General features: G+C 37.1%; 1 protein-coding gene across 1 annotated transcript in view; it reads right to left on the bottom strand.

Annotated features, from left to right (window-relative positions):
* Window positions 1-14,435, bottom strand: part of LOC109066415 (DENN domain-containing protein 1B-like) — a 96,064-nt gene extending 81,629 nt beyond the window's left edge. Inside the window, 2 exon segments of the mRNA XM_042712455.1 lie at window positions 13,191-13,255; window positions 13,977-14,435. Of these exon segments, the coding sequence (XP_042568389.1) occupies window positions 13,191-13,255; window positions 13,977-13,993 (82 nt within the window). The 5' untranslated portion in view covers window positions 13,994-14,435.
* Between the last annotated feature and the right edge of the window lie 351 nt (window positions 14,436-14,786).

Raw genomic sequence — 14,786 nt, 5'->3', positions numbered from 1 at the left:
TTTTGATGTCCCGGGAATGCTTGTCTTTAAAAGTCGATACACGCCGCTTTGATAGAGCCGAGGCCGGGGGGAAGAAGGTTAATAGGTGAGTGATGGAAAGAGCTCACAGCTGACACCACTTTTTACCACCTCTGTCTGTCTATCTGCGAACGGGATGGGTGTAGAGCCAATACACCGAACGCACGCCGAGCCGATTGAGTTGCCAAGCTGTCATCCTACGCTGATGGAAAACCTCATTCATACCTTAATGGCTTCTTGGGATCGAACTGTGTTTAATAAACTGTGTCAACAAGTATTGTGAATACGTGAGGTGTCATTATCATAGTATTAAGTAGTACTGAAGTACAGTCTTAACTGTAGAACCCGCAGGGCAAAGGAGACAGGGTCTGTCAAATTACTAAATATAACGGTGTGTCCTAGTCAGTGAGCGACAAAAGCGGCGTCCAAAACACTCCGCACTACTGATTATAACATCAAATACGCTTTTACTGGCTGTTATTATGGCGCAATGCGCAAAATTTGTGGACAAACAAATTACTTGTCAATGGCTAGGACAAAACAATCAGATTTCAGCACCTGGCAAAGTGGACAAAGTCTGCAAGATACAGTAAACGACAGGACATTTGTCCAAAGCGTGGGATAGTTGCCCCAAACTTGAACATTCAGGCATCATTTACTCAACCTCATGACACACACAAAACAAAAGAAAGTACACCGAAGATCCATGCACTGAAAGCCAGTGGGGTCCAAAACAACACCATTGGACACTGAGGCATTTTTTTTTTTTAACTATCTACAACCATGAGGGTGAGTGAATACAGAGCTATTGCAGTGAGACTAACTCACTGCAATAGCCACATGTTGTAAGAAGCGAGATATTTACAGTCAAGTCTCTTCTGAACCAGACAAACGAGTGCAAACCCATTGAAAACCAGTGGTTTCCATCTTCATCCAGAGATGAAGGATTATGTGTTGCCTGTCTGCCTTTCCTTTTTGTGCCCTCCCTCCGTGTCTCCTCCTTCTCCTCTCCTCTCATTCTTGGCCAAAAGGTTAAAATGCTGAACTTGCAACCTCCTTGGCAAAACCTTTTCTTCTTCCGCTCCTTTTTTCGCTCATCTATAAAAGATTTATTTCACAGTATGCAGAGGTCTGGATTAACCCACTCCATACCCCAGAACAAAGCCATTGTCTTTGTGCCCAAACAGGTCCGTGTAAAGAGGAAGCACCAGCTCCTCGACGTCCACAATAATGCCATTGTGCCTGGCATGCTGGAAGGGTCCTGGTTGTCTTTAGGAGCTCGTCTAGACTTTGAGCCAGCTACTCAAGGAACTGGTAGAAAATCCCATCAAGCAGTGGAGTGAACGTTAACTAAGGTAACCCGCTGTGAACCTGATGAAGATGTCAACCGAACATATGGCAAAAAAAAGATTCTTTTGTTGGTACAAGGAGCTTTTTTCTTCCCCTCCAGAATGAAGGGGAGTGGAGAGGGGAGGGAGGCTAGTGTTTGGAAGCCAAAAGCAAGGAATAACTGTGGTCATCAGTTTACTTCTGGATCAGTAACTTTATTCTAGCTTCGAGCAGCTCTGCCCCCAGATCTCACAATTAAAAGGGTAAGCAGATTAGCAGGCATCTTTCAAGCTTGAACTGAAAGAAAACACTCAGTCTCAGTTTCCCCTGACTCTTTTTTTCCTCGCACACCACAAATAGCATTACATTTCATGCTACTTTAGCTGGCAACAGCCTTAAAAAAAGGATGTACTTTACAGCAATGATATGCTTCTTTAAAGTATCACACTGATCATTTACTGCCTGTGAACTTCTCTGTGAAAAGAGAAACCCAAAAATTCACATGTACCCTGGAAGTTAAGCATGCAACTGCCAAGATTACAAGTTTAGGAAGTTTACAAGAAGTTGCAGCGATTAAAGCTGTCTGTTGCCACGATTATGACATGTTGGGAGGTACTTCATCTCTATACACAATACCGATTAATGATTGCCTGTATTCATGACAGTTATAGCGTAGGCTTAATACTTACTGTTTGTTTTTATATATATATATATATATATATATATATATATATATATATATATATATATATATATATATATATATATTGTTTTATACTTACTGTTTGTTTATGACATCAAAGGAGCCGTCTGCTCTCTGTAACACATCATGTAATTATATATGGCGAACGGTGACTTTTTTAAACCGGGTATGCTGAGTGATAAAATTAAGACTACCGCCCCCCAAAATCACTTTTAGAATGTACTCAAAGAGGGATCACAGATGACAAATAAGAAACTCCATGGCTGGCGTTGATTTAAAAGTAGGGATGTAACTAGTAACTGCGAACCGGTTGAAAAACAATTAAAAAATGTGATGATTCAAATCGGTTGAGATGCTAAACAAATCGCAATTCAATTAGGGGAAGGAATTTATATGAATGTATGTCTGAGGGGAACTTACTGTCTTTAGAAAAGTTTAGATGGTATTTCTTCTTTTAATCTTGCCTCTGTATAGTGCATATTAAAGTTAATAAGTGCAGTGCTGCTTCGTTTCCAGCAGAAACCAAGGAAACGCGTTAAGTGCCACCTGCTGGCAGAGAGTGAATCTGCATCTCATTCAGCTCGTCTGCTGTTTCATGCAGATATTATTATGTATAGTTTCACAAAACTGAAGTCAAACCAATCTGTTTTTGCTTCAACATTTCGTAATTATACAATCTAATTTGCTCATGTTGCATGTATGCAGCATCTTTGTTTGGATCATGATTAAAATGCAGTGGTCGCCTCTAATTTTATATGGAGAGAGCACATACAAAGCCTTATTTTGTTTATATGAAGAGATTTCATTTATTTGTGTTACTTATTTATTTGATTTGGGGCTTGTTTTAAAATTTCACACTTACATTCTATTTAAATTGTGTCATTTAGCAGACGCTTTTATCCAAAGCGATTTACAAATGAGGACAATAAAAGCAATCAAAGAAATCAAAAGAGCAATAATATGCAAGTGCTATATTAGCATATTATTATAGTTATATTTCAATTTCACAAAAAAAAAAAAAATTACAGCATTTTGTCCAATTACAAATGAGGACAATAAAAGCTATATATACTGAACTTAAGATTTGAACTTAAATACATACATACATACATACATACATACATACATACATACATACATACATACATACATACATACATACATACATACATACATACATACATACATACATACATACGTATATAAGTACTTACATACATACATACATACATACATACATACATACATACACACACACACACACACACACACACTCACACACACACACACTACTACTAATAATAATAATAATAGAATTATATAAAATAATATATAATATTATTATTATTATTATTAATATTATTATGCAACAGTAATGGGCCTATATTTTTGTCCTAATTTCTTGTGGCATTTTAAGGTGGTTCGTATAAACCCTCGAGCTGTCATTCTGCATTGTGTCTGTTTGTAGCTGAAACATTTTGCTCATTTTCAACAAATGCTCCTCATTCCAACTTTGGAGAAATGCCATCTCTTCTGTGTCACTGTGTGTCATTAGCTTTTTATAATCACCTGTGGCACCCAAAAACGCAATCATGCTAATGTCAAAGTGAACCTGAAGCATGTTGCATTCGTACGTCATATGAAACCATGGACTTAGAGCGATTCTGTCTCATTTGTACACAAGTGAACGTATTTATCTCATATATTGGACTTAAAGCGATTCTGTCTCATTTGTAATATATATATATATATATATATATATATATATATATATATATATATATATCGTGAACGTATTTATCTCATATATAAATCCTAAAGCACTATGATTAAAAGGTGATACAAATCAGTTACTGGAATGGTGCAATAGGCACCAATCCAGGCAAAAATCCAGGCTACCCAAAGCTTGAGAATGGGCTCTCCAGCAAACATCAAACACTGATTATTCCCGTGTTTTATCGCAATGTGTGACAATTTGTCAGAAGCCTGTGCGGCTTCATTTGCATATTTTACATACACTTATAGAGTTCAGAAAACAGCTAGGATACAGCACAGAGAAAGAGAGAGAGGAATAAAAAAAATCTTGAAGCTAGTTGGGGTGCAACCCAATTTCACAGCTTCATGATTGAGTGGAGCAGCATATGGATGTCGGCTATGTGACAGTCCCGGCATATCACTGTATATTAGCGCAGTCTGTCACAATACATGTCCAATCGCGGGAATGTTTATCAACTGTCTGCATGTGAAAGATTTTTTTTTTTTTTTTTTGCATACCATTTGGTTGAGCTCATTGCTAGCATGCAACGTCGGGAAAGAAAGCCAGCGCACCACAAAGAGAATAAACAACATTCAAACAATCTGCCTCGCAGATCACACCTTAACTCCTGACTCAAGGGTAATTTATATGCACAGTACAGACACAGGAGGGAGGGGGTTCTGGAGGAATTGCCAAGCTTGCTAATCACATCAGTCATCAAACTGCCTTATCTCAAGCTAGGCTACATCTCATGGACATTAAAATGTCTTTACCTCTTAAAGGGGGGCAGCCGCGACTCCGGTTTGGGTGCGTGAGGAGAAAAGCTGGAAAGGGGCTGCAGCAGGTAATCACAAGTTGCAAACCATATGCTGGCACCATCTGCCTCACACATAACACATACACACATCTAAAAATGGGCTACCTTGCAGGAAAAACTCAATTATCTATTAAAGCATATGACAATTAGGCATTGGACAGAGAAGGTGTTTTTATAAGTACTGTACGCGTTTGTAGTGCCTATGCCTTCAGGCGATCAGCAGTGACCTCCAGGAAACCGACTCTTCTGGGATAAAAACAGAGAAACGTGTGAATTTTTCTGAACTGATGTATCTGTGATATGTTATGATGTGCGATTCGTTTCAGCAAAAGTGTTAATGTTGAACTGAATGTGATGATGCAAAAAAGATTTGGTACTATGAAAAGGCAAGACAGCAGTTTTCTGTTCTATGTTGTCTGATAAGCAAATGACTCTTATGAGCGATTCTTTAAGCGAATCATTCTAAAAGACTGACTTGAATCAGACCTTCACAGAATGAATCACTGAATCAGTCAGAGCGGTTAATGAATCAACATCTGACTCACTTACTTCAACTTCACTTTATAGTTACTTTTACTGATGCCTTTCATGAAATGACGCATATTTTGTGTATTTTAAGATTTGTGAACCTTAAATCTGGATCATTAGTGACTGATTGTTCATATGACATGTAGTTAAAGACTATTTTGGTCTGTGCTCTGGAACTTTGCATTTAAAGGAGACTACAGACTTAGTGTATGTATGTATGTATTTAAAAAAAAATGCAAATGTGAAAGATTTTCAATGCCAAACATTCTAATATTGTCAACAGGAGATTTTTAATCTTCAAAGGGGTCAATTTAATAATTATTGAGATTTTTAATCTTCAAAGGGGTCAATTTAATAATTATTGTAAGGAAATTGTTAGAAATTTATAAATTTATAGGGTATTTGTGGTTTAAATAAATGCTGTTGTTTTTAATTTCCTATTCATCAAAAAAAAAAAAAATTAAATAACATGCACAGTTTGATTTCTGAAAGATCATGTGACACTGAAGACTGGAGTAATGATGCAGTAAATTCAGCTTTGCATCCCAGGAATAAATTACATTTTTAAATATACTCAAATAGGAAAAAGCTAAATTGTAATAATATTTCACAATATTACTATTTTTACTGTATTTTTGATCAAAGAAATGCAGCCCTGGTGAGCAAAAGGGACTTTCAAAAACATTAAAATCTTACCAATCCCAAACTTTAGAATGGTAGCGTCGCTCGTCATTTAACAAGCATTTCTCACAGGAAATGATGAATGGTTTGAGGATGAGAAAGGAATGCTCACATACTTAACTAATGATAGTACTGTATGTTAATTCCAGCTGACACTCCCTGAATCAGAGAAGAAGCCGAGGACCAATCAAGTGAGAGACCACGGTTCCATGTGTGACAACAAAGACCTCATGGATGAGTCACATGATATTCAATGACAAATAGCACAGCAAAGCCCTCACAAAGACAAGCAGTGGGGACTGACCTACATTCAGTGGTGAAAAGTGGGCTGGAGCCCAAAAAGAGGCCAACACTGTGATACCAAACTCAAAAAAAATTGCCACAAGTCACTCTGCACGTGAACATTTTTAGCCCAAGTAGGCCTATATTGCAATGTTTGAAAAATGAGAACTGAGCTAATGTAACAAGCCTAGTCTGCTTTTAGGGCTACTAGGAAACTTTTCTGTTGGCTAGTTTGAGGGTAATCATATTTAAATGTGTACACCTACAAAACTGAAGATGTTTTTTGGCAAAAAATAAATAAATAAATAGACAAAATAGCCAAATAGACAATAAACAAACAGACTTTCTCCATCAAGTGTAAGATCAACTGTTTTAAATTAATAAGCATTTCAGAGAGGAAGCCATAAGTTTAACCAAACCCCAAACTAATATAAACCCGCAACAGAATGAAACAGCACACCCTGGATATTTTTAACTTGACACTTTTGTGTCTCAGAGACACAACACTTATGCCCAAAACTTCTTTCTCAAATATAAAAGTGTGACAATTAAAAAAGTGGTGGTGTTTTCAAAGGGATAAATTGTGTGTGTGTGTGTGTGTGTGTGTGTGTGTGTGTGTGTGTACATATAATTATTTAACAAGTGATTAACTATCATAGTCATATCATTATAATAATAAATATCATATACTGTTATCTAAATCATTATTAGTAGTAAATTATTATTATCATTAGTAGTGTGGGATACCCAAATCACACAGTTATTATTATTATTACTATACAATGCATTTATAATAATAATATATAATATATAATAATATAATATATAATATTATTTATACTCAAAAAGAAGCAAGAACCTAAGCAACTTTAAGTAGATCTTTGCTCAGAATCGGCTTCCTCCCTGGGTTCAGTTTCAAGTGTATGAAATGACATGACACGATAATCTAAATCAGCAGGATTAATTATTTACCACATCTTCATTTTCGATGTCATTTCACAACCCCAAGAAAAGACGTGCCAAGAAGTCTTTCCATGTTCTAGAAGACCGTCTGCGACACTGCACTTAAACAAGGAAGTCTGAATGGCTGGGAGTGCTGACCCTCAGATTACACCAATCAGCAGATTCGCCCACACTAAACACCGGTCCCGTGTAGAGGAAGACTGTGTGGGTCAAACCACCTGAGAAGAAACAGGCCTCCACCCTGCAGCGCCTGACTGTTCCTGTCACATCTGCTGATCTTCACTCGCCAGCACCGGACACTACATTACTGGCCTTGCCATCCAGCTGCAGTAACAAATGCAGAGTAAAAAACTCTAACATGTCAATCAAAATCAATCATTTAATATCAAAAAAACGTATTTGAGAAGGTTCTCCATTTGCGCAGCAACACGAAGGAGTTTAGGAACCGGTGACTGTCGAACCGTCCAAAGCTGGTGAATTTGGCAAAACTTCCATCGTAATCATAAATTCATATATTCACAGCACCAGTGCAACGGCTTCAGACTGTTCACAACTAACGAGACTCTTCAGCACGGCGAGAGCAGAAAAAACCAGCACGAAGTGAAAATCTGTAACTTGCAGAACTGGAGGTCAATCTGAATTCACTTCTGAGCAGGGGTGGGTGGGATAACTTATTCCGTGGCTTCAAACTAAAGCTTTTTTCCATCATTAAGCTGTATTTTTGGGTGATGCTGGCAAAGGGTGACTGGGGAGGCTTGATGAAGTTGCCCAAGTATAATGAGGGCAGATCAAACCGAATTGAATCTCTATGACTATAAAGTAAAAGAAAACCATGCGCAAACTAGCCTGTAGCCATTATGAGTAATGACCAATCAACACCATCTTAGGCACAGTGGCATTGTTAGTCTGACAGCGGAGCCCCTCCAAAGTGTTAGCTGGCGCTGAACCCGAGACACAGCTGAGCGCCAATCAGGTTATTTAACAACGTGGGGGTCAAATGGCAAAAAAAGACCCTTGGCTCGCAGACCTGTCAAAAGCTGGTGTGTAAAACTTGAGTCAGGCAAATAAATGTGCTAGGACACTCGTTTGAAGAAAAAAAAAATTGTAGCTACAGGTACATTTTTAAAATATTCAAACTTCACATGACAAAGTCAAACAGGTTAATCTTGTAGCCCACGAATGTAACTTGATCGCTGAAGGAAAAGTCAAAATTGGTACAGCTTCTTTTTTGGAAACCTTATTTTTACCTTACAATTAGAGATATTTGCAAAAACAAGTTTCATCATTACTATTGCTCATAATTCTAATTATGATACACAAATTATACAGTTTGTCCAGCAGAGTTCTGTCGAAATTCTGTCATCCTCATTTTTACTCACCCTCATGTTGTTCCAGTTCCTGTGTGAGTTTGTTTCTTCTGTTGAGCACAAAATGTTGGTAATCAAACAGTTGACTCTAGACACTGACTTCCACAGCATGGCAAAAACTATAGAAGTCAATGGCTACCGTCAACTGTTCGGTTACCAACATTTTTCCAAATATTTTCTTCTGTGCTCAACAGAAGAAACAAACTCATACAGGTTGAGACCAATATGAGAACTGACGACAGAATTTTTATTTTTGGGTGAACTATACCTAAAAGGTGCTATCACATTAGCAAATTTTGGCAAATTGACCAGTAAGCAATCACCTAGTAACGCCACATAACACCCTAGCATCCCATCTGCACAAGCAAGCATCACTTACAATTTCAAAAGAAAAAGTAAAATAAAACATTAAAAACAACAGTTTGGAAAAAATAACACTTTATATAAATGTAACATTTTACAAACGGGAAAAAAAAAAAGTTTTGGCACCAAGTTTACCACCTAGCCAAACTGGGCTTTAACACCAATGAAATACATGTGGCCCGTGTGAAAGAGAAATAAAGCTGTTGGTCATCGGTGGAAAATCACTTTGCTAATTGCAGCACAAGTGTAGTTGTAAATTTCAGGTCTATTATTTTTTTATTGCTTTATTATTGGGTGCAATCTGGAAGAAAAGAGGAGGCAAGACAGGTAGCATCTGTCTCCACCTACTGCCTTGGCACAGTCAGCATCATCTGCTGGCTTTGGCACAGGGCATGAAAAACATCAATGCACTTCACTAGTGCCAAGCACAAGCATGGCAGTCATGCTTAATCCAATCTGGCAAAGTATTCATCTTCTAATGTTAGCTAAAATAAGTCACCTATGGCCTGTCAACCCCAGACCTGTGCTGGAGAAAGAAACTATGACAGTATCCTTCAAACTATTTGAGTTTCTAGATGCATGCTATTTGATTTATATTAGAGCTGTGTAAAGACACACATATTTTCTAAATGAATTAGTCACTTGGTTGCTCAACTGTCCTGTATAATTAGGTATCCTGTATAATTAGGTCATTTTTAGATTCACTTGACCCTAAAAGTTTGGGCTAAGTAAGATTTTTTTTTTTTTTAAGAAATTAATATTTAGTAAGTATGCTTTAAAAAAAAATTGACAGTATGCTTTCATATAAATGCTGTTCTTTTGAATTTTCTGATTAAAAAAAATCCAAAAAAAAAATTACGGTTTCCACTAAAATATTAAAAGGCATGGCTGTTTTTATCATTGATAAGAAATGTTTCCAAATCAGCATATTAGAATGATTTCTGAAGGATCATGTGACACTGAAGACTGGAGTAATGATGCTGAAAATTCAGCTTTGCATCACAGGAATAAATTACAACAGTTATTTTTAAATGGTAATAATATTTCGCAATATTACCAATCCCATTTTTACTGTATTCTGTATACCAATACCATTATCAAATATATGCAGCCTTGGTGAGCAAAAGAGGCTTCTTTCAAAAACATAAAAGTTTTCCACCTCAAACTTCAGCATTCAAAAACAGCACATCTTCAAACACATTGTTCATAGCAGGATGCTGAAAAAGTGTGAGATGCAACACAGTGGTTAAGTGTATTGTTGCAGTAGTGGTGCTTTAAAGGGAAATTTAATTTAAAGACACAAAGGTTTCACTGTACACACTGTCTAGCAGTCTAACTAATATATAATGTCAAACTTTTATGACTATTTTTTTCCAGCCTTTGAAAAAAAAAAAAAAAGCTCCCCATAAAGGTAGCATGACAATGTGATGTTGTGAAACTGAAATGCATGACTACTAGAAAATGCATTCAAGAGTAAACTTTTGTGGACAGAGAGGGAAATGAAAGATGATACAAAAGCAGAGGGTGGTTTCCTCTAACTAGTATCTAGTAATAAACTGACCAACACTAACTGAACACCAAAAAAGACCCTACCACTTTTATTGGTCGCTGTAGCTCACACCACAAGGTCATGGGTTAGATTCCCACAAACTGATAAAACTAAATGTAATGCAACAGAAATGTACATTGTAGGTCCATTTGATTTGTCTGACTTCACTTTACCTCTAGAGAAATTGAGCTGATCAAATATCAAATTAGGCTAAATGACACATGAGGTGAATACAGAGGCAGAATGTCTGATGAGATTCAATGAATGGCCTTGAATGCTTCATGTTACCACAACGGCTCTAGAATCACCCCATTTGGCTACAGAAATATGCAAACCAAGATCCCTCATGTTTGAACAACATGAAACTCAAGAACTGGGCCGAGAGCAGTCAATCACATGCTTCAATTGGAAACAGGAAAAGATCTGTTTCTGTGTAAACTACAACATTAAATTTGCATTAGATATTGTCTGAGGCTAACAACCTGTCTGTTATTTCAGGTTGGTTCCTGTCCTTGACAAACTTCTGTTTGGCCCTAAAGCCATTTAACCTTTGTTCTCTGTTTAAAAAAATATATATATATTCTCAGTGTTCCAAGTCATAAATTGCTGGCCTCTTAAAAAATATGTTGTATCTCTCCCACTATGCTATTTTATCACTAAATCTTTCAACTAGCACAGGTTGTATTTCTTTTTGTAACTGACTGATCCTTTGCTACATTGAGCTGAGCTTATGCACCTTAGTTTTTGACTGAAAAAAAAAAACATTAATTGTGGATCATTTTTGCAATATTTAATCAAAAACTGAGGTGTATAAGGTCTAGGAGTTGACCGATTATCGGCACCGATATTAATCATGTTTATGGTTATCAGTATCGGTCATTTTCAAAACCAAGTTGCAGATAAAATAATTTCAAAGTATTTAAAGAAAGTTTTTTGTCAGAGCCCTTGTTATTTTGACATTAATTGTAGTTTTAAAGGAGGGTTCATGGACATGGCAAATTCATTTTTTAGAAGTTTGTAGGTATAGATATCTGTTGCGGGTGTTTTGCTGAGGTATCGTATTATTTGTATCGATATCAAAATTATATAGGATCAATAGAATTAAGAAATATATCATGATATAAAATTTGGCCATATCGTCCAGCCCTAGTTCAAAATATCAGTTATCGGTCTTCCTGAACTGTAAAAATCAGTATCGGCCCTGAAAAACACATATCGGTTGTTAAAAGTTTATAAAAATGATTGAATCCAATATTTTGTAATAATATAACAAAAATATATCATATATATATATATATATCAAAGCTATTTTTATAGGCACGGCATTTCTAAACGGGAAAACAATGAAGTAAAAAAAAAAGAAAAAAGGAAGTTGTTATATCCTGTCTGAGCAAAGTCAGTAGGCTTTAGTCCAATGCAGTAACAAAAAGAAAATCCCCTTTGGGTCAGAATGATGGGAACACAACATTAAAATGATGCTGTAATCCTGAGAGTCAGGGTCAGGAAATGAGACGATCGCCAACGTATGATGATGAGGGAAGTGGGTTATAGCTTATTTCATCTTTCACTTCAGTGGCTGGACCGGGAATATTTTCCTTTTTTGGTCAGAGCAACAGCTGCTTCTGTGAACCACCTGCTCCTCACCTCTTCAACGTCAAACAGAAAGAATAATGGCAGTTTCAGGGTTAGGAACAAAAATTGGTGATATTAGACATGCTGAACATATAACAAGCAGTTTTTCATATCCATTTACCACTTCTTGAATCAAAACATGGGAATGTTTCTTTCATAATGGTCTCACTTCACAGCACAGCACAGCAGTCGTTACTTGGTCCATTAAAGCTGCGTGGTTTCTATTCAACCTTGCAGAGCTCAAAGCATACGAGGAGATTGACAAACCGAGATCGATATCACTGCGTATCAACCTACTTCTTTACACCAAACATCTGCAGGTTTTTCTAAAAGGTAAATGCAAACCATGCGAGTGCTGATCTAAAATGGAAACACACCCAAGCCAGCCCATCAGAAGATCTGAACATCAGATCTGGCCACCCTGCCAGTCTACAGCAATAATTTCCTTCCAATGAATCCCCTAGACACGAAATACATACTTTCCTCATCCATTTCAAGCACGGAAAACAGCTAAGCATATCAGCCCAAAACTAGAGTTACGCATACAAAAGCTGTCAAAGTTTCACAATAAGGGCTTTCAGATGGTACGAAGTTAGAGATATTAAACTGATTATAAGCTTAATTTAAAGTATTTATAAGATTAGCTTTTTTAATCTGTGCTTTTTTATTTTTAGAAATGTTGTTTGTCTCATTTGCCTCATTTTAGGAGGTATACTGCCATAATGTTACAAAGTCTTTCATGTTGATTATATATTTTTCATTATTGATGTTTTATGTGCCAATTTTCCTAAATTTGGATATTCTCGCTTTTTTTATGTCAGAAGTATTGTTTATGTCTCATTTGCCTCATATTTAGACGGTAATGCATAATGTATATTGGCATAATATCATACATCGGTCAACCTGATCTGCATATTATCACTGACACTAAACTTAACATTTTTGCAAAATGGTAAAAACTGTCATACATCTTTCTTAAACACAAACAGCACATATTACTAAGCCATTAATTATTATTTGTGTTATATAAGCATACATGATTATATCTTTCAAGCATTGAATTTTGAGGAGTGTTGAATGAGAGGAAGATAAAGTTAGTGACTAAAAGACAGGTCTCTCTAACGAAACTGTTTATGCATTTTGAATCAAATTACACAAACACTCAAACAAAACAAATAACAAATTGAGAAACGAAGGCTCACCTTCATTTTCAGACGATGGACATGCAACCTGAAGAGCCAAATCAAAAGTTCTCGCAGGATTCTCGCTGAAAGAGGAAATACAAGTCGAACTCACTAACTGAGCAGCTTAAAAACAACTATTTGAGACTGTTCAAGGAACACTTAGCACAAAAAAACGAACATTGTGTTATTATTTACTCTCTCGTGTTCTTCCAAACCAACGTGGCGTTCATTCTTTTGTTAAAAACACAAATCAAGATCTTAAGCAAAGTGACAGCCTCAGTCCCCATTCACTCTCGTTGCATATTTTCCATTCAACAAAAGTGAATGGTGACTAACGCATGCAGAAGAAAAAGTTATATACGTTTGAATGTTTTAATTTTTACGTGAACTATCCCGTTAAAATCTCGACACGTCATTAGAGAGTAAAGTATGTAATCCGTATGCTCCTGAGAATTCATGATACAGTCTTTCAGTGTGCTATATTACGAAACAAATTAATAAATGCTAATAGTGAGACATGTTTACGGCGTCTAATTCCTTCAAAATTAAATATGCACAGCTGTCAACTTTAAATGGCTGTGGAGAGGAATGCGGCTAGGCTAGTTAGCATGTCTGAGGTAAACAGCTAACCGGTCAGCTGGACCTGTCATCTCCTCTCATTAGCCAAATGAGCTAATTTAACTAACGGATTTACAATATCTGCTATCTTCGTTTCAACCACACGAGAGACTTTTATCACGGAGACTGATAACGCGTAGCGCGACAAACCGGAGGAATGTGTAAGGTAAACAAGCGAGGACTTACTTTATCCTGCTGTCCATGGCTAAAGCATCGCGTCAGCAGCTGCTCGCGCCGACGGCGGGAAAACAAAACACCGTCGCGCGCTGCCTGCGAACCTTCTAGTTTCGCGGCAACCTGACAGAGAGTCGCGGATATTGTTGCATTTCTCTATCTGTCGGCGACGCTTCCTGGACGCGCTGCCGACCGTTTCGGTTCCCCTGCCTGTGATCCTGCAATAAAACACCAGGAAGCACCTGGGTGGCGCGAGCGCGCCTATTTCAGAAGGATAGTACAAAAATTAAAATGTCGTCATTATTGACTCGCCCCCGTGTTGTTCGAAACCTGTATGAGTTTCTTTCTGCTGTGAAATGCGGAATATGATGACAGCCCCAGTCTCTATTCACTTTCATTAAATGGCATAAGATGCAATGGGAGTGAATGGTGACTGAGTTAAAATTCAACCTAAAGTTTATCTGTGTGTGTGTGTGTGTGTGTGTGTGTGTGTGTGTGTGTGTGTGTGTGTGTGTGTGTGTGTGTGTGTGTGTGTGTGTGTGTGTGTGAAACGTGCATGCATGCACAGGCATGTCTGATGCTGGCTTGCGTGTTATGCATGATTTTATGATTTACAAATATCTTTTTTATGTATTATTACACCCTCAAATGTTTCTGAGGAATGTGAACACATCCTTAAAAATAGGTTTGTTAAAAACAAAAATAAAAAACCCAAGGGTTGTTTAGAAGATAAACAGTTTCTGGTAAGGCAAAGGAAGTATAAATTCACACCACCCACTTGTTTAAAAATAGCTGGTGTTTCTTACAGGTCAGAAAAACCTG

Source organism: Cyprinus carpio, chromosome A22 (assembly GCF_018340385.1).
Source record: "Cyprinus carpio isolate SPL01 chromosome A22, ASM1834038v1, whole genome shotgun sequence".
Lineage (NCBI taxonomy): Eukaryota > Metazoa > Chordata > Actinopteri > Cypriniformes > Cyprinidae > Cyprinus > Cyprinus carpio.
Note: the sequence above shows the minus strand (reverse complement) of the source record. Positions and strands in the feature narration are given on the sequence as shown.